The following is a 26,651-nucleotide window of genomic DNA, read 5'->3' as shown; positions in this document are numbered from 1 at the left end:
ACGTCTCCCACGGTGGAAGCTCACAACTTGGTGTGACGCTCACCCTGACCACTGCTGCCTGAGCCTCAGGATCGCACATCTGAAAGTCCGGTTACCTCGCCGAGCGGTAGGGGTTGAGTTGCTGAGGAACTGCACCACGGTCTGGGTTGCTTGTGCTTTTGTATGCATTTTGGGGATGCTAACAGGCCTGCAGATGACAGCGAGGGCTGTGCAGCTGCGTGGCTCATGGATGCAGCCGGCATATGGGAACTTCTGCGTACGGCTGAAGCCTTCTACAAAAAACCCAAGATACTTCGTACTGAAAAATCTGGTCTCTAAAGGGAGAAGCCTGCAACGCTTTGCCTGAGTTGTCCCGCACACACACAGAGCACTGCACGCCTTTGAACGCACGGGTCTGACTGACACTCCTACCAAATGAGGCTTCTCAACTCACTTTCTGAGATGCCAAGTACTCCATGCCACGAGCCACCTGGTAGGCGCAGGAAACCAGGTCTTTAAATGTCAACTGCTCCTCCGGCAGCTTGCAGGTGTCGAAGGAATAGTCCATGCCAGGTGGGCGACGTGCCCTGAGGTATTCCCGCAAGTTCCCCTTCGACGCGTATTCCACCAACACATAGAGCGGTCCTGCAAGCAAGAGCACCATCAGCATCCAGCGGAGGAACAGCATGCACTGCCTGGGGGTAGGCTGACCACCGAAATCTCATCTGGGACATTTTGGGCAGCCAGTGAGTAATTACACAGAAGGGACAGTCAAACCTGAGCCTCCCCCGGCCCTGCGAGCACTGGGCTACGTACCGTCCTGCGTGCAGGCACCGAGGAGGTTAATAATGTTTTTGTGCTTCCCAATCATTTTCATCATTTCCATCTCAGAGACCAGGTCGGAAAGGTCCTTGTCTGTGGCATCATCTGGAGAAAGCAAGAGAGGAAAGCAAAAAGATGTCAGGAAGAAAATAAGTGTTTTGTGAAGTAGTTAATACAACTGCTGCGTAGCCACGTGGGGCTTTGATTGATAGGGAAACAGTACTCAAAATATGGCAGCTGGGAAGAAGAATCAAAATAAAAACAAAAAATACTATCTCAAAAAAAAGAGAGTATGTGTTCAAGAAGAAAAACCAAACAGATAGATAGAAATGTTCATACGGAAATCAATAAAACCTTTCTTCTTCTGTTTCATCATGATAAGAAAAAAAAGTCAGTTTTGGTGCCTGACGCCATGTTCCATTTCTGATTGTTTCCCTCCCTCATCTCCAGGGGCAATGAGTTAATATCGGGGGAGGGTCAGAGCTGGGAGAGGGACTAGGGGAAGGAACATAGTTTTTGCATGGAAAGCTGTAATTTTTCTGCAAAAGTAGAAAAACTCCCCCCTATTTTCTACACAAGTAGAAAAAATGGGGGAAAACCTCCCCAAATTAGTGCTTTGGTTTGGAAAGATGGAAATGTTCCTGCTTCCAAAAACCAACTTCAGAATGGACTGAAGGAAATGTAAATTAAACGAATCCTTTTCTGTTGAGAAATCTGATTTTCTTTAAAGATGTTACCCTGTGTAACCTCAAACCCGCGCTGCTCACTGTTGGAGCACCCGCCCCGCTTGCTCCAGCTGAACTCCTCAGGGTGATTTTGTCTGTGGTCACTGTGCACGGGGGAAGGATGGGAAACAGAGACCGAGCCAAAGGGGCCCAGTGACTCCCTCATTTTTGGCCTCCCTTTAACCTCTCAGGAGTTTGGGATTGAGTTTCTTCAACGAAGAAACTCCTCAAGAAGGAGTTTGTCAATGGAATTTCTGCAAACTCCACCTGAGCTTGTTGCATAAAGCTTTTGCTAGAACTGGCAGCGCTGGTTACGGGAGAAGCAAGGAGCGGGCTGATTCACAGAGCTGGCTAGAAGTGAAGGGGGTTCCCCTTCTTCTCAGGGATGCTGTTACCCCTTGGCAGACGACTGGGTTAATTCCCATTCCCTCTTCCTGACGGGATTTGCACTTTTACGGGATTGGCACTTTTACGTGCTCTCCCAGGAGACAGCCCTCACCCCCAGGCTATGTGCGTGAAGGGGAAGAAAGGCTGTTCTTGCTTTCTTCTGTTGTCTCTGCTTGTATAAAAGACTTAAAAGAGAGGGAAGGAGAGGAAATCCCAGCGCAATATGCTGTTCTGCAATACGCTGTTCTGCCCTCTGTGGACTCCCCGTACCTTTTAACATCTTGACAGCAACCGTGATGGCCTTGTTTGGCTTGTCCTTATCAATCCCAATCGCTTCTGCCATCACCACTTGGCCAAAACACCCCTCGCCGAGAGGCTTCCCCAAGGTCAGGCTGGAGGGAGGAACAAGCAGGCGCGTTAGTGGGTACCGGGTGGTGACGCTCTCGGGAGGCAAGGGGACCCTGACCCGCGGGTTGACTGACCGAGAGCGTGCCAATTCCCACTTGGGATCAGGAGGCAGTTCCAGCTCAGAGACGTTGGCCAGCATCGGCCCGTCGCTGGAGGAGAGACGTGTGATCCGGACCAGGGGCGTGTTGGAATTCATGGAAGAGTTGGACTCCAACGACACCTGCTTGGGTAGAGCAAATGAAGTGTTATTGCCAACCGTATTGCTATGGAAGGCAGTGCCCGAGATGGACCACTGAGGGGGTTTGAGCCACCTTTGCCCACTGACACCTTTCTAAATGGGAACTCAATCCCACCCACCCCTTCCCCCACCCTTGCAGAAATGCACTGATGTAGGCACCTGTGGTCAGGTTTTTAGCTGGTGGAAAGGAGGGACAGGTCAGCCAGTGCCCTCCAGCAGGCAGGAGGTATACTCTGTTCAGTTGCTCTGTGTGCATCTCCACAGCGTGTACAGGCTATGGAGTGACTTCTCCTGTTCTGGCCCTGTAAATGCCCACCACGAGCTTGCAGCCAAACCCGTGAAATCCGTATCCTTCACTACGTGGTTTTACATGGTGCCTTTTGCTCCCGCCCCTCTGCAATTACACGCGGCAGAGCATCTCTAACTGCATGGAGAAAGAGGACCCTCTCCCACCTCCATGAGAATTGGTTCAAGTCACCAGTGACCTCTGTGAAAGCAGGACTGAGCACAATTAAACGTGCCCTCGCTCCCCAAATCCCTGCTTCACTAGGGAGTCTGGACTAAACTGTTCCCCTGCAAGCTGTGCTTTCTGTGGCATCCCCGGCTGCGCTGCCAGCCCCTCCCGGACAAGGGCGACAGAAAGAGCTGCTCGTGAACCAGAGTCAGCTGCCGCCAGCTCCTGCTCCACGGGCCCAGAAACAAACGAGTAAGAGGGGTTAAACTCCTCGACTGCAGCCAGCTGTGTCACTCGGGCAACATTCTTCTGGCAGAGCTTCTCACCTAGACAGAAAATTTCAAGGGGGGGGCGGGGGGGAAGAGGGATGACCATAGGGGGGAATAGGAATCTTGTATCTACTTTCTGTTACCTGTCTCTTGAGTGGAAATTTGGAGACTTTCTGTACAGTGGGGGTGTTCATGGCTTTTTTGTTTGGCATTTTCATCCTGCAGATAATCACAATGACCAGCACGAGGATGAAGAGAACAAAGCCAGTGCCGTAACTGAGAATGCCAGCGTACACTGAGCCCGAATCATCCATTTCCATGAGCTCCTCCGCTGCGGGGTGACAAGAGACGGCAGTCAGGACGGGGTGGGCAGCTGCCCGCACGTAACTACACACATGCAGCACAAGGAATTTGGGGAGGACTTGCTCATCTACGCCAATTTTCTGAGTGACTTCAGTGAGGGGACTCTCCTAGGCCAGTGGTTTTCCACCTGCGGCTGTAGCTAAAACATTAGTTCAGTTTGCCTTTTTTTGGGTAATTTGCCCTTTGATGCAACCCTGGGGTTTCTAAGAGCCTTCAGGCCACAGGTTGAAAACCACTGCTCCAGGCTGAAGGTATCTTCACGTGTCTGTGCTGTCCCTCTGACCCAGGTCTTGCTTTCCCCACACACCCGCACACGTAGCTGGATGCCTCGCATGTGCAAAGGCTGCAGGACTGTGGTTTGCTGCGCTTTGCTGATTTGGCTTCTCCAGCAAAGACTTCCACTGGACCAGTGCCTGCCCTGAGGGACCAAGGGGCTCGAAGGGCACCCAGGGGCAAGGCATCACACAGAGAAAAAGCGGCATGAGAGCAATCGGCATAATTATTTCATGAAAACTTAGTTCTGCTGGGAAGAGGCTGGAAGGTCCGGCCCAGAGAGGTGGCTGAGCCAGAGGGTGATGGCATGAGCCCATCAGCAGTGGCTACCTGCGAGCAAGACTTTTTTGGGACCAGCAAAGCTCAGCGGTGTTTCTCCCCTTGTTCCTTTCAGGACAGGCACATAGACCAGAGGAAGGAGCCACGGTGGGACTGGTTTTCTGTCCCCCAAAGGCGTGCTGGCGTCAGAGGAACAGTCAGCAGTGGGAAACTTTATAATGAAGTCATGCCGGTGGGTTTAGCTCGCTAACGGCTTGTGTACATCACTGCTGCCCCAAAGCAGCGTCTTCGGCAAGCAGCGGGAGCTTTGTCTCTGGCAGCAGCAGGCTCTGAATCAGGTCTTCGGTGGCTGTGTCTAGTGGGACACGGAGCAAGGGCTGTCGGTGACACTGGGGTCTGCACCAGCCTGTGGGTCAGCTGTGCAGGGCCTGATCCTGCCAAGCGGCCATCTCCACCTGCGGGGAAGGTTACCAGATCTCCCGAGATCAGGCACTACAGTCGGTGGCACAGCTCTGCTGCCTTGGCTCACGCTGTCCCGCCCTCTGCTCCGTGCCTCTCCTCCCTTAGCATGGAAAGGGGTTTACAAGCAGAGGTTCCCCAGATGGGCTGGATCCTGCACCTTCTCTGTGGGTAGCGCTTCGGGGCCTGCTGCTGCACGGACGGCTGCCCTTCACTGCATCTAACTTCAATATAAAGTTCCACTTCAGTTTTTTTGGTGGGTTTTCTCCTGCTTATTCTTTGCTTAAAGGAGAGGTGTGAGTTCATACATTGTAAAAACAGCGTAACAATTGGATGAGACGGTATCAGGATATTCTCAAAATAACAGAGACATTAGTCTTCTAACCAAAGGAAACGATTTCTCATCCAGCGGATAGCAGAAGCAGAAACAGAATCAGATCAGCTATTTTAGAGCTGGCAAATGAACAGAGAAAAGACCAGCAGATCCCACCGGCAGCAGGGTTGGGCGTGGAGGAAACCCTCTTGAGCCCCAGTAAAAGTGATTACATCCAAATCACCCGCACAGATAAAGTCAGGATTAGAAATGCCAAAGTTTCCAGTTTCTAAACACATCCTGAGATGGATGTGTTGCAAGACGGACCCAAATGTGGTCTATGACTGGGTGAGACAAAGTGGGGCATATAGGATTTTGGGTGCCCTTTCAGTAAGGGTCTACTGAACATACTCCAGGTCTGTTGTTGCACCATCTGCAAGGCACAGCACCTATGAGATTCAATATGAATATTGCTGGTGCCTTCCTGGACCATGCTCATGCCTCCCCCATAGCCAGAGGCAGATTCTGCAGGTGAAGGGACAGCACAGCCTCCTCCCCCTCTTTGGGAGAGCAGAGCCCTCTGTTGCATATTCTGCACTGGCTTCATTGTCAAGGAGAGCTTTGCACATGAAAGGACCACAAAATTGAGGTCACTCTGGCCTCAGGTTTCAAGCCCACTGCAGCTTTCATCGATCCCAGCTGGAGCAGGCAGTGTGCAATGCCCCTGGGAGCCAGGACTCCTGGTCTCTCTCTACAGATGACTCTCCTCGACCTTCTGTTTGAGATCGCTATCTTGGCCTGTTCATCCGTGAAGTGGAAATAATGCTACAGGCAGCAAAGGGTGTACTCACACCAACCACTTATGCATCTAATTTTAAGTTAAGATGTGAGGTTAGACAGAAAGGTTCCTTCATAAGATGATCCACAGTCCATGTCCAATTTAGGTGCCCCGGATCATCTGATGGGGAGGTTTCCGTCTCCCTCAGGCAGTGTTAGAAGACAAAGCTCCTAATTTTGGCACTTAACAGTCTCTTAACAAAGAGGCTGAGAACACCTCCTTGTTATCAAGATCAGAAAAAGATACTCGGCATTTTGTATCATCACTGCAAAAATAATTTAAATCTTGAGATGCAATGCAAAAAATGCCAGCTGTGAATATGCAACAGAGGTCTTCTGCTGTGCAGTTTTACCACCTGCACAGCAAATCCCAGGGGAGAGCCCTCCCTGGGTAACGTGCCCTCTCCCAAGCAAGGGGTGGTCTGCAGGAACTTGGCATTTCTAAAGCAAAACGTCAAGGCACCCTGGAGAGGGAAAGAGAGGCCAGCACAGAAGGAAATACCTGGTAGCACCGTCAGCCAAGCAGAGTGATGTGAGAACCCAATAGAATTCCCTGCGAGACAAGTATATTCCCCAGCATCCTCAAAAGTAACATTTCGCAAGTACAGAATCTCTAGCTCCTTATCCGTTGTGTTAACACCTGCCGTCTACGGGGAAAAAAAACACACACATATAGAAAGAGGGAAAACAGAGAATAAGCCACATTCCCAGCAAGTGTGAGGACACCACAGGCAAATTTCAAAAGCAGATTAAGGTGGGTTGTTTTTTTTTTTCCAATGGCCCATCTTCCACATTTATTTATTCATTCCCCTCTGCAACCTGTAGTCAAAAGCAAAAAAAAGTTCCCTTCACCAGGTTCTTACTCTGTCCCACTAAAGAAGCATGCAAGCAAAAGCATCCAAACGAAAAATTGCCCCCACAATATGACTGACTTTGGGTTAGTAGGGTGAGTACAGGGGGGAAAAGAAAGATGGTAAAAGAGGAGACAAAAGACAGAAAGAAAGGAGAAAGGAGGGGAGGTGTAGTGGGGAAAGACTCAAGTGCTGATCAGAGGAACATACAAACATTTTGATTCATTAGTTCAGTGAAAAATACAGAATTTTAGAATTTTTTCAGAGTGGGCATCTCAAAGCCATATATTCATTACACAGCCCTCGATGCTGTAATATAACTCTGGCCGATCACAAGAAGGGACCTATAAGGACCTTTCCTGCAGTGGCACTGAGCAACACAGCAGCCAAACCCTCCAGGCTGGAGGCAAACCCCGGAGCCCACGCGATTGCTGCTGTTCTCTATTTAACATGTTTGCTTGCACGAGCCAACCTTGATATTTATTTCTCCATTACTTCTCCAAGGAACAGAAATCTGTGTACTGATTATATCAGTTTTATGGGTGAAAATCTTGAAAACAGCTTGGTTTTCCAGAGCTTTGAACGTCACAGGTCATTAACATGCAATTCTGTTATCAGCACTCAATTGTAAGGAAGGGAAAGGAATAAAAGCGTGAAGAGTTGATAGCAAAATTTGACAGTCATTTTATTGTGGGAATTTTTCCACGGCAATTGCTGTATAGGCGTTACATTCTTGTAAAAAAAAAAAAATTAGCAAGAAAATAAGATAAAGCCATTCAGCGTCAGTTGACAGGGTATAATACAAAATGAATAGTAATTTTAATCACTAGCTTCTTAAAAATGTTATAGCTCATTCTTGCAGTTGCCAGGGCCTTGGGACAGAGTCTGTGGTTTACCTGGTTTTGGTTTGCGAATGTGGAGCCAAAATGGTTTTTCGGCTATGCCTACGAAATTGTTGGCTCTACACAGATATTCTCCTTCATCTTGTTCTGTCACATTGAACAGATTTAGGTTAGCATCGGCTTCAGCGTTTTTACTGATCCAAGACTGCAGGAATAGACAGAAACCTGAACTTCAGTAAACCAAACAATACCTCCATCGCACCTACATTAGCTAGGATTGACCGTTCACGGCTATTTTCGTTTTGGCTGTGGCAACATCCCCGGCTCACCCTGCGGTGAGAGACCTAACCCAGGACCTGGGCGAAGAAGAGAAGTTGCATTTGGCCCCCAAACCACGTGCAAGTGAACTCCCTTCCCTTCACTAGCGGCACACATGCGATTTCTTTTTTAAAACAGACCAATTTCCCACTTCTCCATCTGACAGCAGTCAAAGGCCCTACGGTTTCTTAATAACTCTGCAGACAGGAGCACCAGAGAAAGGGCTTAAGCAGAGATCTGTGTTTGCAACCCGGCTCAGCAAATACTGTTTCAATTATCAGATTCCAAAATAGAATTTGGAAACAAAATATAAGCAGTGGCGGTCTGAAACTCGCTGCTGACTTTGCCTTTCAGAAATTAGCTGTAATTTTTTCCACTGCTTATAGGAGCCTCTTCTTTACTAAATAAAGTGGTGCATATAAATCAAACAAACTTCAGACTCTTAAGCAAGGGTTTTATTTCTCTTCTTCCACGCTGCCACAACAGCACATCAGTTTTTTCCCCTCAACAGTTGTTTTTATTTTGGTTGAAAATGCACAACTGTTTTGGGTGGCCTCAGAAGCAGCCTAGGGAAAGTCTAGAAAAAAGATCAGCTTCAGTTCTGGAAATGAAAATAAAACAATTGGTCTTCTAATTTTTGGTCTTACGCTCTCCAGCCCAGTCTCGGTGCCTTCTATTTCAAGGCCTGATCCTGCCAATACAACTTGCAGCCCATTAAAATCAACAGGGCTGCCAGATCTGGTAGGTTGTTAGGAACCCAGAGGTGGCATCAGAGAGGAGCCCCCATGCCCATGTCTGATGACAAACACCACTGGTTTTGACCTGATCTCATCTCTAAGGCTTACATGCTGGCAAGTTTGTCTGTCCTGACTAGTGGAGAAACGTGCCTGCCTGCTGTTGCTGCCTTGTTTATAATTAAAGCGGGCACGTTTCAATGCAGAACATACAATTTAGCCTTTGACAAAGCTTGGGCACAGTGTTGCCAGCCCCCCCTCCGTAACTGGAATGCATTTAGTGCTCTTCTGCAAAGAAAAAGGGGTTTTCTTTGATCACAAATTAGCCCAGGCTTTCAGGAACTGATGCAGGTGATGGCTTGGTTTTGTCAGGCTGTTTAAAAAATGGGTTGAAAGTACGGCATTCAATTAATCCATCTGGACTGGGGTGGGTTTTGACCCCCCCATTTAGATGTGAGGGGGGAACTTCATGTGCTGGGCACCTCTCCTTGCCCCTCGCTCCGATGGAGACCGGAACACTCCCCGTATACAAACTGCCCCATAGCAGCTCCTACACTCCCCAAAATCTCCTGAAGGCAGGAGGGAAGGGCGGGCTGATAACAAAGCCTTATCTCCCTGGAGGCATCACAGCACGGGGCAGGAGAGAGCCCCTTCCGAAGCAGCTGTGGGCAGGGAAGGGCTCTTAACAGCACCCTGCTCCAGCAGCATGGCCAGGATGCTGGGTCAGAGCCACAGCACTGCATTGCACAAGGGGGACGAGGCCATAAAGCCAACAGACTGGCCCCAAGATGACAGTGAGATCATTTTATCAGATCTTTATTTTTAAAAAACAAGCACACACACATTTGAAAAAAAAAAAAAAAAATCCCTGCAAAGCTGGGCCTGACACAGCTCCACGGAGGCCCAGTACTGCCGCACAAAAGATGCATCCCAAAATGGAAATGCTCTGTGCCCCAGCGCTGATGCCGGCATTAATACAATTCAAAGCATTCCTGATTAACCAGAAGTAGTAAATAGACGTGTGCTGGTCCTATTCAGCAAAAAAATAAAACCAAACAAAACTTGTGCTTTCAAACGCCTGCCTGTGCTCCCCTTCGAGGAATGCGGAGCCTTTGCCGTCCACAGAAGAGAAGGTATTTGGCAATTCTAATTACCTAGCCACCCCGGTGCCGCTGCAACTTAATTTTAAAACACTATTTATATGGACTATTTATATGTTCTTTGCCACAGCAAAATGGGAGCTTGTGCTTGTGACACAAGGCACTGTTCGCAGCGGCTCTGCAAACCTCCAAAAGGTAGCACTTTATCCCACAGGGACCACACACGGAGCTCGGAGACTATACTAGATGGCATGTGACACAGCCAGCTATTCAGAGCTTGGTACTGGGCTGTGAAACCAGGGGGAAATTCAAATATGCATAATTCAAACACATTTGGAGAGACAGCGAGAAAATAAAAAGTTTTATCAACTTGCGAGAAGTGCGTGTTGCCAATCCTGAAGAACTGTCTCCAGCCATTTCTTCCAACCAATCTGTTATTTCAATCTGCGTAATTATTTCCAGGGTCTCTGGCTTTTATTATCATGTATCTGGCTGAGTTACAGTTTTGTAGATGATGTCTGATAAGTGGGGTTTTTTTAAAACTTCATACAAAGAGAAGGGTGTGTGCAGCAGGATGTGCACGGGGAACGTCCATGCACAGGACAACCTCGGCCTGAAACTGCAGGGACAAAATCTGCGTTCAGCTATAACTGCAGAGCCAGAAAAACTGCATTTGGCCCTATACATTTTAATAAATATCAACACAGGATGCCTTTAAATACTGAAAGAAAAAAAAAAGGGATTTTAAAAGTCCAATGTGCTTTTCACTCTCTATTCTCTACTTTTCAGATTTGCATAGGCTGAGGGGAAACCAGACCCACTGGCTTTGTTCTGGCTGTAATCTAGAAGTTCCCTTTCAAGAAAGCATTTTACCAAGTAGAGTCTTACTAAGTGAGTTTTTGCTCAATAAAAAAAAGGCTTTCCTGAGCACGGATAATAGCAATGCTCACGTATGTTAGTGGCTGGAACAAGACTATCCTGGCTCTCAGGTGCTGGTAGTTCAACATTATTTAGTGTGTGCATGCTGCAGTGTGTTTACGTGGAAAAGCAAAGAATATGTTTTAATTGGGAGCCTTTTATTTTAATAAGCCCTGAAAATACCTCTATTGAAGCTGTACAAAAAGGTTATATTTACAATTTTAGGTCAAATCTGACAGCTTCTCTTTTATTATGCTGCATTTCTCACAGTTGCCTCAGCTCTTACAACTACTTTGCTTATCTGTGCCACTACAGTAGTTGTGTTATCTCTGGCAAACAGAAGAGTCTGGAACATTGACTTAGGACAGTTTTGCTGTACCCCCTCCAAAAAGCAGAGTATGCCACTGCGCGGGCTTAAAGGAAAGAACAATCCCAACAGCTGTCCTTGGCTTATTCTCATGACTTTTTTCTTATAGACACAAAAAAATTACAGAAAACGAGACCTCGAGCTCCAAAAATCTGATTTAAATAACGATTACCCTTCTAGGAACTGTGGCATTGAACATATTCTGTTGGGAATTTCTGGTTCGCATTACACTGCTAGCCTAGGGTTTATTTATAAAAATGTATGTAAAGTTTATGGCTTCCACTGATGGTGAGCACCTTTACTCAGTGCTGATTTCTCTTGCCATAACTATGGCAGTGGCTTTCTTTGAGAAGCACCCCCACAATGTAGCTGCCGTCTCTGTTACACCGAGACCAAGGCAGAGGAAGGACTGCCCTGAGGGTGAGAAGAAGGAACGTGTACGAACCTTCAGCACCGTGACATAGGGTGTCCCATCGGGTCCATATTTGCTGCCGTTGACTTCCACGTGTTTCAGCCACTGGATGTGAGGCTGGGCATCGCTGTAGACCTTGCAGTGAAACTCCACATTGCTCCCCACCACCACAGTCTGGTTGGCAGGGAGCCCTGCTTGTAGGATTGGTCGGTGGGGTGACCTTTCTAAAAAAAAGAAAGAGAGGGAAATCCTAATTTACCCATCCTTCCTCCAGCAAGGATTCTCCTCTGAACCCTTCCATCTCCTGGCTTTTCAGCAGAACGGGTGCAGACTGGGATTATCCCCCCTGGGTGTCCTGGCCACTGCTCTACCCAGCGCTTCTCAAGCCAAAGAGGGAAGAACCACCTCGGAATGGAGGAAGCATCTCAGCCCTACCATTCCTTCTGGCCCCTCTGTCGGTCAGCTAAGTAATTTACTGATCACAGATCTGAGGCTGAATTGTTGGCCAAAAGGAAGCTTGTTGTTGGTTTCACAAAATGCGTGATCCAGCCCTTTGGGAAAGAAACCAAGCTCCTGCTTCCCATAGCCCATCACGCGCCTGTTCAACATCACCACAGTTCAGCTGTTGAGCAAAACCAGTGAAATCTCACCTAATACATCAAGCTGGTACGTGTGCCTAATATTGCCGTATTTGTTCTCCACAACACAGGTGTAATTTCCTCGGTCTGACGGCACAACGCTCTCCATCACCAAACTCCACTGCTGGTGTCGCAACTAGGAGAAGAATCAAACCATCAAGCCTGTGGTCAAGTGCCTTCATCGCTAGACCATTCAAACCAGTGAACAATCAGTGAACTTCTACACACTTGGCCAGCATGAATGGATCCCAGAGTAGGCCTGAACATCACAGGGACCCATTTCAAGGGTCATTAAAGGCGTTATGTGAAAGGGAATTAAGACCAATGCATGAACAGTGCAACACAACGTAACACGCTGAGATTGCAACGGGGACTTGTAGATGTTTCCACAATAATAACAATAATGAAACCAGCTGACAGCTGAATGTGGCACCTCTCATTAGAGTAATGATTTCAGAAGTCATCAGCTAAGATAACTCTGATCCGCTGGTCCCCTCTGCCAGACCACTCTGGTCCAGAGACTCTGTCAGCTCAAAAGACCGTACTCTTGTCTGCAGGCCTTTACCAACTGCTACATATAACCCATGCGATGACTAGAAACAATAAAGATCATACTTCTTCCCCCATCTATAACCTATTTGAAAGATGTGTGCTATGGAGGCAACAGGGCATGGCATCTGTCTGAACAGAAATGGGTGTCTACAACTCTGTTAGTCCCCTAAATTCCTTGTAAAACACAGGAGGAAACATGCCCAGCCTCAAGTCTGGTCCCTAGGATGCCTGGTCAGCCCTTCCCTTTTGGCACCAAGTTTTATACTAGTTGGTTTTCTGGATGTGGCTCATGTCCAGAGTTGTTGGTTGTTCAGTAGCAGAAGGGAAAGCACAACCCATGTCTCCACCCTGACCTGTTGCCCTGTGCTCCTAGCTAGAACGTTTGTTTCTAATAAGTATAAAGGAAATAACAGATGCGAAAGCAAATCTTGAATTAATACAGAATGCAACCAACACTAACAAAGATGACTTCAGGATGCATAACATATGAAAGCTCTCCAAATCTCTGGATATTAATTTGATGCCTTCTGCCGCCCAGAGCAGAACATTTAACTTTATTAAACATTTTGAAGGTGACTCCAAGGACACAGAAGGAGGAGATTACAATAATGCTATGCTACAGAATGTCAAGGGCTGATGGAAAAAACAAGGGTGTAACTGCTCCTGGAGGTTTCTTGCTGCAGCAGGTGAACTCAAATATGAAGTCATTTAACCTCTTCTGCTACATATAAATTGCATCCACATGCTTTCCTTTAAAGGGCCAAGTCGCAATTAAAGCCAGAATTTTCCAAAGAGAATGTTTAAAGATATAGGACTAGACAGCTTAGTTGCAAGATAAGCAAGCAAAAGCCATTTTAACAAAGCCCCTTGCTTTGTAGATCTCTGGGTCTCCAAGAACAGCACTGCTGAGCACCCCACTTTTCAGAGACCACTGAATACAGCATTTCTTTTCATTTCAGGTTATAGGTAATAGGAAGCTGTGGCTAAACAGTCCGTACAGAAATCTTGGCTGTTGCGGGTGTCTGGTCAGGTCTGCAGGACAGCACCGATGGAGCTCAGTGCAGAACCCACATTACACCTTTTGTAAAGGAACGTCCCACTTGGTGCATCTCTGTAACAGCGCGGCAATCACAGGGTAAGCGATGCTCTGAAAACAGAGAGCCTGGACCCTGAGTTCACAGCTGAACGTACCAGACTGTCAAGGAAGTTTCAATGCAAATTTGTGGCTGCTCAGTGGTTCATTTCCATACTGGCTTGTCTCATAGTTGTGTCTAAAGACTTCATTTAATCCACTCGTCAGCATTGCAAAGCATTTCTGGAACCCCTAGGAGCTACTCCAAGGAAATGGGGCTCCAGATACATGGATGACTCCCTAGTCTGACCTGTCTTGTAAAATCAGGTCCAGTTAGGTGTTTTACTTAGGATGTACTTTCAAAGATGCTTTTATGACACTTCCAAAGAACTTCTCTTTGTTGGGTTTGTGATGGGGACTTTGGACTCTGAACAGAGAGGAGAACCTGGGGCACGCAGACTCATGGGGCAGAACTTGTTTGGAAACTCTTCTAGAAGCAACAAGATATTTTTTTTTTAGGTTGAGACTGGTGTCTAGATTTAAAGGATAATAAAAAGGGACGTTCCCAAGTTAGGATCATCGCTGTACTCGATAAAACACTAGAAACATGAAGTGACTTTAGTGCAGGCATTGATCAAGTGGGTGAGATACTGGAAATCTCTCTGGTTTATTTGGTGGTGTCATTCTTGGCTCCTTGTGAAACAAACATTTGCAGACACACTTGGAACCTCAGTCCGTGTTTGCCAGACTGGTATGCAAGTCAGTGCAATGGTCTGGGGAAGGGATAATCCTCTATCTCCCCTCCCCCTCCATCTTCCCTTCTAGGGTCATTTAACACACACAGGCTTACAATATTAGAGATTCCAACAAGGATTTAACCATTAATGCTGTTTGGGAAATTTCATACGATAAGTCATATGAATTCCTTGTTTACCAGTCAAGGATGAACTGTAACAGAACTAGGTTAGCCTGGACTTCGTTTAACACTCGCCCTTCTCTCTTGCAGGCTTAACACTGGGCAATCACATGGGATCTAAATGCCATTTGCAAGAGGCAGAAGTGGAAGAGCGGTCAGCTTTCATCTGCTGACCACAGACCTTTCACAATCAACGTTTAAACTCTTCCACACGCTGAAAACAAATGAGAACATTCTCAGCTTAAGGATTTCTGGGTTAAGACCAGATCTTGAGATGAAGTAAGCCAACCAAACTCTGCCAGATCTGGATCTTGCCCATTCTTTTCAAGCTGCCTAATCCTGTTATGAAGCTAAATTGTAACAGGGAATTTAAATCTTAAATACATGAGATACTAAGCAAGTTTTCAATCTCTTTTTTCTGGTTCAAATCTGAGCTGGTATCTATCAGTATATTTATACTGGATGAGATTTACATTAGACTATTTACATCTACCCGTGGCTCAAGAGCAAAAGCAAGCAAATAAGGGAAGGAAAATTACAGAGAGAAAAAGATGTCTTTATATCAAGAAAAGGACAAAGAACTACACCTAGACAGACAGAGAGCTTAAACCAATCTTGCTGTAATTGGCCTGACATTGCCTTCAATAGCTCTTTAAGCATCGGCTTGTTGCTGGAAGGTGCCCCTAGAGAAACAAAGCACAGCGATGCCAAAGACTCACTACCGTGTTGCAGAGGATGAAACGTGTCAATTTAAACTCAAGGATAGATTAAAACCACTGGGAAGTGGGTAGGGGAATTGCTTTCAGCTTTAGATTTTATTCTGCAAGCATAATTTAGTGCAGCTGATGTCACATAGTTTTGTAAAAAGCCGCTCGAATGGCGCACGCAAGCCTCAAAACACTTCATGATGATCCTTACAGCCTGCAATTAGTAAAAGATGCTTGTGCTTTGTGAATGTTATCTGCAGAAAGGCTGTTTACCCACAGGAGCTGCTTCCCCGCTTCTTTTCCCTCCTTAACTTTTCAGAAGATCCAAACCTGAGCGTGTCCTCAGCCTCGTCCGGGCTGGAGCAGGGACAGAGCTGAGGAGGGAGCTTCAAAGGCTTCACTGGAGCAATCACAAAAGGCTCTTTCAGGATCGGGTCTGAGCTAACAGGAAAGAAACAGCCCAAAACTGCGGGGAGGGAAGACTTTCTTGAATCCTTTACTGGTTTTTGGCGCCCGGCACACTTTGCATGCCTAGCCCCCCCTTTCAAAACGCTACAAATGTGGTAGGCATCAGCACACAGCTATTCAGAGTAATGATGAAGGTGCCTTCCTAAAAATCACCTTCTCTCCTTAGCAGTAGCCCAGGGATATGCCAGGGCTGGCAGAGTGCAGGTAAAAATCACTGCTAAGGAGTCCTTCCTGCTACGCTGATTTTGTTATGATCAGCTGCTGCCAGTTTTATTCTCCCCAAAATAAAACCAGAAAGGAGTACGACTGTGACCTCAAGGGGACAAAGGAATAACAACAACAACAACAACAACAACAACAAAATCAGCGAAGAGCTGATTTTCCTGTTAAAATCCTGCCATAATTCGTCATATGCAGTAGCACAGAAACTTCTGGCTGATTAAATCCTTTGAGCGCAGTGGGTTTTTATGTCCCTTAGCTCTACCTATAAACACAAACCAGAGCATTTTCCAGAACACCTTATGGTAGAAAGGAAGGAGAGAGAAGAAAGCAGCCAAGAAGCAGATGCTATTACTCTGGCTACAAGGGAATCCAACACTTGACCGAGGGTCAATGATTTATACCACAAGAATGTTAATGACCACCAGCATGACGGTCCAGCTCTTTGGTGAGGTCCTTTCTACACCTTCAAAGGATGCAGAGTCAGTTTTCCTTGAAAGCTGGGAGTAGCTACGGCTCGGTCTAACATGTCTCAACACACTGGGCTGATCTCCAGAAATTAGGACAGAAGTTTCTGCTCCTGCTTTCTCATCACTATCCACAATGCAACCATAAAGCCAGCCTCGTTTTTACCTAGTCCCTGAATGACCACTATAGACAAACTCAGAGGGAATTAGCCCTCAATCCCAAGGGACGGCAGCCCTTTTTAACGCTTTGGAGTCAAGCAATTGCTAAGGCTGCCAGAGACACCCTCATTCCCACACAGCTGGGACCGTGCTCTGACACGTACCAATGTTAATCACTGTGAAATACAATTTTCTACAGTCGGTAGAAAACTCCTGATAAAAACAGAGATCCAAACCAAGGCCTTACCTTGATGCCCCCAATCCTATGCTCCCCCTTGAACTCCTTGCCGTTTTTCAGCCAGTAGATGGAAGGAGTTGGGTTTCCACCCGCCGGACATCGGAAGCGAACGGTGTTGGCGGCGGGAACGGCCAGCAGCTTCTTCTCCATCTTATCTGGCCGGGTCCAGAAGGGGACACCTGAGAAAGGAAAGACCAAGTTGAACAGGCCCATTTCTGCCCCGGAGGATATCAGTTGGTGAGCAGATGCATTGGAGGAGGCTTTGGCATGTGCAGAGTGACAGTTAAATTGCTACCTGCTGCAGTGAAGATAAATGACACAGAAACGCTTCCCAGCTAAATGACTCTCATAGACGTAGACAGGGTGTTTGCATTTTAGGTTTGTGATGAAAGGTTCATGACCAGGTTCTTGACTCAGTAATGCCAGTATAAATCTAGAGTAGCTGCTTTTAAATCAACAGGGAGAGCTACCCCAGATCAGGATGAGAATCTGGCCTCAGCGTGTAAAAAGATACAGATATACCTTCGGGACAATGGCAGCCAAGAAGCATGAACAGCAGAAAGACGTTGGAACTGTAAAAAAATGTTGATGGGCCAGCAAGGGAGCAGAGAAAAAGTGTTAGCTGAGTGCACTGGAAAATTTTGCTTCTCAGTGAGCACAAATGTAGTGTAGCCTCCTTAAGGGAAGGAAAGAAAAAAAAAGCCAGTGCCAAACTGGTTTATCATGTTTATGTTCTTTAAGTACAAGTGATTTTAGTTTTAAAGATTCATGTTACCTTTGAACAGGGATAAGTTTTAAAACACCAGTGTTGGCATGAGATACTTTTTATAATCTGCCTCAAGTATAGCGATGTTTCTTGGCTGTGTTACAAACATTACATATTAACTCCAAATTAAGGCAGCAGCGGCAGCAAACTTATTATACTGGGAAGAAAGAAAGAGAAAGTTTTTTAAAAAAGCCTCCCAAGCTTTCATTTCTGCTTAAGGAAACACTGCAGAGCTGCACGTGGGCTGTCTGCCCTGCCACGTCGGGGGCCACATCCAGCCCCCCAGCTCCGTGCTCCACGCCGAGGCCAAAGGGAGATGGGGGCAGACGGCGTTTGGGCTGCAAAATAGCAAAGAGGAGGCCACGGAGTGGAACTGGCATCTCCTCCAGATGGGAGGGAAGCACCCACAGACACAGAGTACCCAAACCCACCGGTCACAGAGACCTGCGTGCTTCTGGCCAAGACAAACTGAAGGTGCTGGTCCTTCAAGAACTGCCTTGGAGAACATGATGGCCGCCAAAGCTGTCAGGAAAGCATTGCCGCTGGCCTCTCCCGCAGCGGTGACCGTGCTCAGAAACACCACCCAGCATCACAGCCCCACCTCAGTGCTACTCTGAAGCCTCTGCAATCCCCCTCCCCTTAATGACAAGGGTGTACAAAGTTTTCCCTCTTGATGCATCCCTCTGAGACGCACCAGAGCTGCTCCCTTTCTCCAGCGCTCCCTGATGTACTTAGTCCCGACGTGTTTGGCTCCACGAGACCCATCCCATTGCAATTCCAAGTAAGTCAGTGGTGACCCCACCTTGGTCTAAGTCCCCAGTGTCCCCCACGCAGGCTCCCTGCTGCATTTCAGCTTCAAGGATTTTGCAGGCAAGGTCATATAGCTCAGCCAAAGCAATCCATGCACCCACCGATTTTTAGCACCTGCTAACGCTCTCCACATGCTCCCCTATCCCCATGGCTCCTTGCAAAGCCCACCTGGCCGTGAGGAACTGGATGTCAGGAGCTACATCCAGGAGGCCCTCCATTTGCTGGAGATGGCCCCGCTGGGTGCATTGCTCGCATGTCTCATCTGCTTTCACACCTCTGCAGCCGGACGGCTGGACACAGGTGCCTCAGTAATGCTGTCCTGGGACTGAAATCCAGTACTGAGGGCTTGCATCTGCCCTCAGACTGCCTTGCACAATGCACTGTGATGCCTATCAGAGTCAGCTCCACGTATCAGAGGGATCTGGTGCTCACCCATGCTGCGTACGCCTCATTTTTTAAACAACGAAACTGCTTAAGGCCCTTTTCTTGCCGGGATGGCACCGGAGCAGGAGTACGGCTGGCACAAACAAAAGCAAAAGGAGGAATCCCTGCAACACCCGTGCTCCTGCAAAATCCGGGCTACAGCAAACTTTGCTGTGAACACACGGCACATCCAGGAGAGGCCTCAAATGCTACACGATAACGTGGGCTGAAGTGGGACACCATGTAATCACCCACCTTCCCGTATCTGAGCTTAGAAAAATGGTAAAGAACTGCACAAAATGGGGGAATATTCCAAAAAATGTTAGAAGAGCGGGTGCAACTCCTAAAGGAAGAGCAGGTCTTGATGGTAAAGGAAGATGCTGCTATCCCATGCCTTGGGAAGGGCAGAGACCAAGCAAGGGCTGGGCAAAAGCCCAGGCAGCAGCAGGGGGGTGAATCTGGAAGAGGACAGTCGGGGTGGCGTTGGGAAGGCTGAAGAGGAGGGAGCTGCAGAAACCATGTTGGCAGACATCTGGTCCTTGGTTTCCGAAGCATGGGTTATTTTCTGGCCGAACGCTTCCTTTTGGCAACGCACCCCAATTTCCCAGGGACTGTACAGGAGGGTAACAGGGCTACGGGGGAGAGTTCAGGAAAAGGCCAGGCATGGACGGCAAAGTCCCCCTTCGCCACAGGCAAGAAGGGCAGCCGAATAACCTGCTGTTTGTTGTTTGATTAACATACCTGCCTACAATAAATCCCATGTTATGGCATTGGTGACGCTCACCCGGGCACAGGGGTGTAACCAGATCACGCGGCTGCCCTGCCAGAACCGGGCTCCTCCTTGCGCTGTGCTTTTGGGGTGCTTTCCCCCTTCCACACCAGCTGTGTGAGCTGGGGGCAACGTTTCACCACGTTTTCTCACTCAAAAGACGAGTTTGAATCTCACAGGAGACCCGTCAACCCACTGGCTGCAAATTTTGCCACTTAAGCCAAGGGGGATTTTGCCATCGGACATCAGAGAGGAGCAAGATGGGGCCCAGGAAAGCTTCCAGCCGGGGATATTCTCCATATGGAGCAAAGGCAGGATCCGCTCCTCCCTCCCGCAATTAGACACAGCTTCTTCTCCGAGAGCTTCTTCTCCGAAGCTCCGACAGCTTCCCTCCATTTGGGTGCTCTTCCATGCGATTTGGGGCTCGCCAGGGCTGGGCACCCCTGGATTAACGTGCCAAGGTTCAAATAACCAGAGCATCGCTCTCCAGTCGAACTGGAACTGGCAGAAAGTGTCTACACATTGAGAAGGGTGCCTTTGTTCTCACTCGCAGGAGCAGTGAACAAAACATCACTGCTTTCGGTTTGCTGTGCCCCCAGAGTCCTTTCATTACTGCTTTTTAAGGGGTGAAAATGTTGCTAACTCTTCTTTTCAAGCAAAGCTTGCAAAGCTCCAGAGAGTTTCAGGAGCGAGGAAGGAAGAAGGATGAAAGACAGGAAAAATTTCTAGACCCGCTCTCTCGAAATTAATTGAGCAATGATTTTGCATGCGCAGGTGTGAAAAAAAAGGGACCCGCAAACATTATCACCGGCCCTTTCCCATCATCAAACACTAAGCCCGACGGTCCGTTTTGTTCGTCAAAGACATCGGCCACCCATCCAACTGGAATGACCAATTAAAAAAAACCAAGAGCGATACTTGGAATAATTAATACAGCCGAGCGCTCATTTAGCAATTAGGAGCTGCCACAAAATTCTGCGGCAGACAGAATCAACCCTAATTGTGTAATTTCCCCAGCTGACGCCTCCGAGTACACAGCCAGATTTAATTGGAGATTATAGGGGCTCTTTGAAGGTGCTGGGGCTACGCAGCGGGGGCTCCAAACAAACAGATACAGAGGGGTAGGGAGCACTGGGGCAGAAGAGCAGTGTGTGAAAAGGGAGTTTTGTTTTTGTTTCAGGGCCAGGAAAAACAGCTGTAGAGAACAGAGGTATTGGAAAGCCTCTTTTTGCAAAGGCGGACCGCGGTTTGTGACAAGGCTGCAACAAACGGGCCGATGATTTGAAGCTGCTGAAGTTCCTCTTTCTTTTCTGCTGCCCACCCCTAAGGGATGCCCCGTTCCTGTACTGCTCTTCAGAGAGGATGCTTAAAGGAGGGTGAGCAGAGCATGACACTGCACGTGGAGGGCCTGTCTCCGTGCTCTCCAAGGGTTTTTGCACCAAATATTCATTTCTTTTAGGACAGATTTCCTCTCGTTCTCTTGCTTTGGTATTTCCAGCTCCCGTTGTTCAACAATTTTAGGTCAAACCCCCAAAATTAGTAAGATTGGCTTCAAACTCATGCCGCTATTAGAATTGGCTCTCCAAGATCTTCTCTATAAATATGAGGGTAAGAAACTCTCTTGAACAACACAAGTAAGCCAGAAAATTAACTTATCATCGCAAGGGGCCGGGAGACAAGGTTTTTATTCAGTGACGTGCAGTACGGCAGCATGCAATGAGCCAGTCCTGGACGGATTACTTCCCCCTAAATATGAATAGCTATTGGTTATATTTTGCTTTTGCATGAAGGCATGTTTATTGCCTTCACTCCTCTACCTACTGACCATGGCTACGTCTGATGGCCAAGCAGGGGCTCATACACCTCATCAGTAGGGTATCTTTTTGCCACAAGAGATGGAGGACACAGGTCTTTGGGCTGTCCATAGGGCATGGCACTGGCTACACCCACAGGTCTGCCTGCCCGGGATGGTCCTGCAGCCCCTGTCCCTGGTGGGATGTCCCACGGTGGTGGTGCCAGGGTTAACAACACGGCTCCCCAGACTCAAGAGAACTGTGAAGGTTAAGCAGAGGGTCTGACGTCAAGCAAAGCAGCATAAAGCACATCCATGTCACGACACGCCATGAGGTTTCACCGCATTGGCACGTTAAGCTAATCAACCGTTTTTAAAGCAGAAGAGAATCCAACTTTTTATAATGAGACCTTTAAGCAAAGCCAGTCGTTACCCTTGGGTCTAAAAAAAGAGACAGCCTTGAAGTCAAGAAGACCCAGAATACAGGCTATAAATACAGGCAAAACGTGTGTTTTCCTTTTCAGTGAAGAAAAACGTGTCTTTCTGTACCATAAGCCAGCTGATGTTTTGTGATACCTGTTGCTAAGAGATGGAGTTTACTATAAACCACATAAAAAAAAGTACAGAATGATTAATTGCGCTCATCAGGAGCTGCTCTGCAGCAGGAACAAATCCTAACCAAACCCGACCCTCCCTATGCCTCTACCAGGCTTCAGCAGGCATCAGGAGCCCTGAGCACCTCTGCAAAGGTGCTTGTCACCTTGCAGGATCCAGCCCTTAATTAGAAGCTATCAGAAAACCACTAACTGCTGCCGATGGGTCGCCTGGCACCGTAACTCACCATTACTGTCCACATACTGCACAACACAGTGGTATGAATTTATTACAGTGGGAGACCTGTTTTAAAGAGTCCTGCATGTCCAATGCTACGGGCAGGAGAAATTTTCCAGTCATGTTGAACTTCTGCCAATGTACATAGCTGATTGGGAGTTCAAATGCAAGACATTTATTTATTAAAAACACATACACACAGGCAGCTCGCTTTGCAGAAATATAAAGAGCATAATAAAACACAACACTAACGCCTCTGAAGCATGTAATGATCCTGATTAATGCTATTGCACTTAAAGAAACAAGCACTGGGATTGAAAGAGATTCAGAGTAAAAGCACCGAGAGGCTCCGTCCTGGGGCTCCCTTCCCCATGTAAGTGAAAGAAAAAGCCAGTAAAGCCAAAGGGGTCGCTCCCGCTTACGGCACTGGTAAATTTGGCCCTTGGCTAGCATAAATTTTATGCTCTGACTCCAGCCAAGACGCTGGTAAGGACCAGAATCAAAACAGCTAAAAATAAAGCAGGCCAAGGTTTGCAATGGTGTAAAACTGGTGTAATGTCAAGGTAGTAAAAAAAAATATAAGTGGGTTTGTCTGGACTTACATGCAAGGAGAATTTATAACTCTAGCTCTTCAAGTCAGATTCATAGAATCAAGTCTCCAAAACAAAAAAATTACGCTACTGCTGCTGTACGATACTGCTGTAGCAGTGATACCCCTCTGGCAGCTATTTCTAAATTTTTAGATAAACGTCATCATGGTACCATCCTAAGGTCACCGATTTCAACACGGAGAAAGGGCTGCTGTCTGACCAGGCCAACATCCAGATGAGCTGCTCCGGTTGGGAGCCACATCTCTTGGAAAGAAAAGGCCTCTGGATCCCCGAAAAACAAATTACCTGTATCTTCGGACTCATCGTCGTCATCTTCATCATCACCTGACGAAGGAGAATCTAGGAGGAGAAGGAGAAAGAAGTGAAGCAGAAAGAGGATGGCACACGGGGACACCACGCTGGATAAGGCTGTTGGTCCCACGGTGGGCTCCAGCTAGGGAGGACATCCAAGTGATGGGTCACCCTTCCCTGCAGCTCCATCAGCCCGTCCCTCCCACGCTGCTGGGCCAGGGACAACTGAGCAGGAGCTTTCTGAACTGGGAGAGGTGCCATGAGTTTGCCAGTACTCTGCCACCAGAGACTGGGGTCCAATGCCAAATACTTCTCCCTGTGTTAAGTGCCCTTCTCCTCATACATACAAAAGCAATTCCAAAAGGGGAAGTTTCTTTTTGCAGAACAAGCTCTCCCCCGCTTTTTTTTCCCTCTAGCATTCACTCTGAAGACTTTTTATTTCACCAAGTCTCAAAATGACAGGTCAGCATTTCTAATTCACTTTCCCTGCATTTTTCTTTTAACTCAATACACCCCTGCCATGTCTCCCCTCGTTAACTCCTTGCTCAACCACTCAGACCAAAGCTTTTAAAACTTCCCCTCGCAATCGAACCTCTCTCTTGATCGACATTTTGATGGCTACTCTGTGAACCAGTTCCCTTCGGTTATATTCCTCCTACAGAGGCACCTCAAGGCTGTAACTGAATACAGGTTAACAGGTGGGAATTTTCCATCTGTATCTCTCCAAAACAACCTGAACTGTTTCTCTTAATGTGGTCTAACATCTCACCTTCTCCAAGCTGTCCACAATGAAGTCTCAGTCCCTCTTCCCCCCACCAAACAACTACTGTAAATGTAACTCCCACTATAAAATAGCAGCTTAGTGTTTGATTTAGTTTACACAATTTAGTACAATTCAGTGTCTGGAAGATTTAGCATCACTGACTTCATATAATCTCCAGGAATTTCTTTTTTAAATAAAAGCAAAATGCTAACAACCCAGCAGCCTTTATATTCTGAGAAAGTGGTAAAAGAACTTGGCCTTAAACACTAGAATATAGGAAACTTTATGAGTGTTCAACATGTGGCTAGAAATGTAAAACACTACTTTAGACCAAGCCAGGCAGAACCTCCTTCACTTCAAGATGCACTCGAGCTTTCTGCCATTCTCTGACCAGCTCAGTGGAGGTAAAAATGGGGGGGGGGGGGGGGGGGGAGAGGAAAAAAAGAAAAAAGGGGGAAAAAAAGGGGGGAAAAAAGGGGGAAAAAGGGGGGGAAAAAAGGTAGGGGGAAGGTAACTAACAACAAACACTACTTCTCTGCAGAATCTGGAAGGACTTTCGAGATGTATTGACCATCTACAGGAGCAAGTAACACAGGATTCATCTCCCTGCTTCAGACTGCAGTGGAGCGTCGTGCTTTGCACCTTCTCTTTGGCAAAGTCTCAAGGAAGACTTCAAGCACGTATCTAACTGCACATCCACAGTTGAGGTCCTGCTGGCAGCAGAACTAGGGAAATGCCACGGGGCTTGCTGAAAGCAAAGTGGATGTTTAGGTGTTTTGGCTGAACCAGCGATTTACTCAAGTCCTGGCGAAGGCAGAAACCGAGCCAAATCCCCACCAGCATCGCAGAGAAACCAGCACATTCTCAGCCCTGCACGCTCAGATTTGGTTACCCATATATTAACATGTGATTGTAGTTTACTTCTGGTTTCCAATAAACCAATCGTGACCAGAGGAGCAGAATCAATTTTTAAACCAATTAAAAAACATTTCCACAAGATCGAGGGAAGAGTCTTTGACCGTCCTTGTGTGTCAGATGAGAGATGCAGCTTAGGTTTTAAGACCAAATATCCCATGTTCAGAGCTACTGTCCTATTCAGGTTACTAAAACATCACCTTTTTCAAAAGGTGACTAAAAATTTGTAAGCTATTTGTTAATTATTTACTAAAATAGTCATCCTTTTCAGAAGCTGACGAGTATTGGCATCAGCAAGAACTGCTAGATGCTATTCTCAAAAGGGCTTTAATTATGAACAGAAAGAGGCTTAATTTTTTTAGTCACCTGTTTTGAAGAGCTTATTCTTGGGTATTTTGAAAGCTCTTTTCGCTGGTACCAGCCTGCAGTCCGTGCTCGTCACAGGGGTGCTGCTCAGCCACTAAATCCAAAGGCTGTTCTGTGGGTGAAATCGTTGCAGAAACGGAGCTTCTGCCAGCGGGGCTGGAGATCAGTTTGGGCGTGCAGCCTCTGTTTGTGATCCCCTTCAAGTGCTCAGGTTTTAAGAGGACAGTACGTTTCTTTTTGTAAACCAGCAAAACACTCAAGCCCGTGTCTGTCAAGGGAGGCATTTTAAAGAGCTCAAACCCTGCTATTAATCAACCTCGTTTTCAACCCTGAAACGCCAGCTCCGGCACCTCCTTGCTCTGCCTTCAGCACCAAGCATCTCGCTGTGCACACAGAAGAGCCAATTTGTTGCGGACTCAAAACTCATGGCCTCACGTAGGAAAATCCTGATCTGCTCCTAGAATCTGGAACCATCTCTCAAAATGGGACTTACATGTCTATCTGAATGATCTGAATATGCCTAGCCTAGTTTTGCTCACTTAAGAATACGGATCAGAGCAATTCCAGTTTGTTAGTACAGATTTAAACCAGTTTAACGCAGAGAACAACTCCAGCCCCGAACGTTAGATATCCGCATAAACACCGACCAGATACCCGAGCTAATTGCTGGCGTTATCTTTAAGAAGTGGGAACACGAACCACAAATCTCTGACAACAATCTCATCTCCGCAGTGCCACACTGAGCAATCAATACTAATTATGAAGAAATATCTGAGCACACGAGAGGCGCCACTATTGCCACATAAAGCAGGGCTTCAAAGTTTAAAGCAAGTGCTGCTGACAGCTAAAACGGAGACTCCCACATTACCAGCACTTCGGTGGTAATGACAGTGGGCTAATAGAATCAAAGACTCATAATGCTGTCAGAAAGCAGGTTCAGGTTACTCGCTTGTTCTTAAGCTGTTATTAGCTATTATTAGCCAAGAGGAAAAACACAGGGGCTTAAACTTTTTAAAAGCAGAGGATTATCAGCCCTTCCACTATTAAAAACAATTTCTCACTTTACGAACTTTCGAGGCTGGCAGCTATTTCATTTGAGCGTGTAACCAGCTGCCCTCTTCTGCCTCCCTGCTGCCCCTTGAACTCAAAAGCATTTTAATGTCACTTAAAAAAAGAAGGGAGAGTAACGTTTCTAACAACCTGCAGTTCCTTGGATAGTTCCAATAATCGTACCTAGTTAAAGAAAGCCTTTCAAGGGCCAAATACTTCTTTAACCGTTTAATTGATATGACCTTGAAGTATTCACAGCAATCTCCAGTAATGTTCAATGAAAAGCAGATGTTGGTGAAGGCTTGCTGAAACGAGCTTTTATTCTCACGATGGTTTGATTCTCTCACACAAAATCCTATTTCTGGCACGAGAAAGCCCTTTATGGAGTGGATGTGATTTACAATCACAAACATCTCTGTGTTTCGTTTTCAGACAGAGCCCCTTACTTTTTGAGGGAACTCAACTTTTGGAGGCAAGGAG

At 47.1% G+C, this 26,651-nt stretch overlaps 1 protein-coding gene across 3 annotated transcripts in view; it reads right to left on the bottom strand.

Annotated features, from left to right (window-relative positions):
• The window catches only part of FGFR3 (fibroblast growth factor receptor 3), a 56,606-nt gene that overhangs the window by 6,174 nt on the left and 23,781 nt on the right, over positions 1 to 26,651 (bottom strand). For 2 of the 3 annotated variants that reach the window (XM_075499594.1, XM_075499595.1), the window contains exons 4-13: positions 23,072 to 23,125; positions 16,794 to 16,963; positions 11,999 to 12,122; positions 11,382 to 11,572; positions 6,309 to 6,453; positions 3,426 to 3,613; positions 2,396 to 2,544; positions 2,184 to 2,305; positions 796 to 906; positions 434 to 624 (exon numbers count right to left, since the gene is read on the bottom strand). In XM_075499594.1, the coding sequence (XP_075355709.1) occupies positions 434 to 624; positions 796 to 906; positions 2,184 to 2,305; positions 2,396 to 2,544; positions 3,426 to 3,613; positions 6,309 to 6,453; positions 11,382 to 11,572; positions 11,999 to 12,122; positions 16,794 to 16,963; positions 23,072 to 23,125 (1,445 nt within the window). The remainder of the gene's footprint in view (positions 1 to 433; positions 625 to 795; positions 907 to 2,183; positions 2,306 to 2,395; positions 2,545 to 3,425; positions 3,614 to 6,308; positions 6,454 to 11,381; positions 11,573 to 11,998; positions 12,123 to 16,793; positions 16,964 to 23,071; positions 23,126 to 26,651) is intronic. The other variant, XM_075499596.1, reaches the window with a different exon arrangement.

This window comes from Mycteria americana, chromosome 4, assembly GCF_035582795.1.
Source record: "Mycteria americana isolate JAX WOST 10 ecotype Jacksonville Zoo and Gardens chromosome 4, USCA_MyAme_1.0, whole genome shotgun sequence".
Taxonomy (NCBI): domain Eukaryota; kingdom Metazoa; phylum Chordata; class Aves; order Ciconiiformes; family Ciconiidae; genus Mycteria; species Mycteria americana.
Note: the sequence above shows the minus strand (reverse complement) of the source record. Positions and strands in the feature narration are given on the sequence as shown.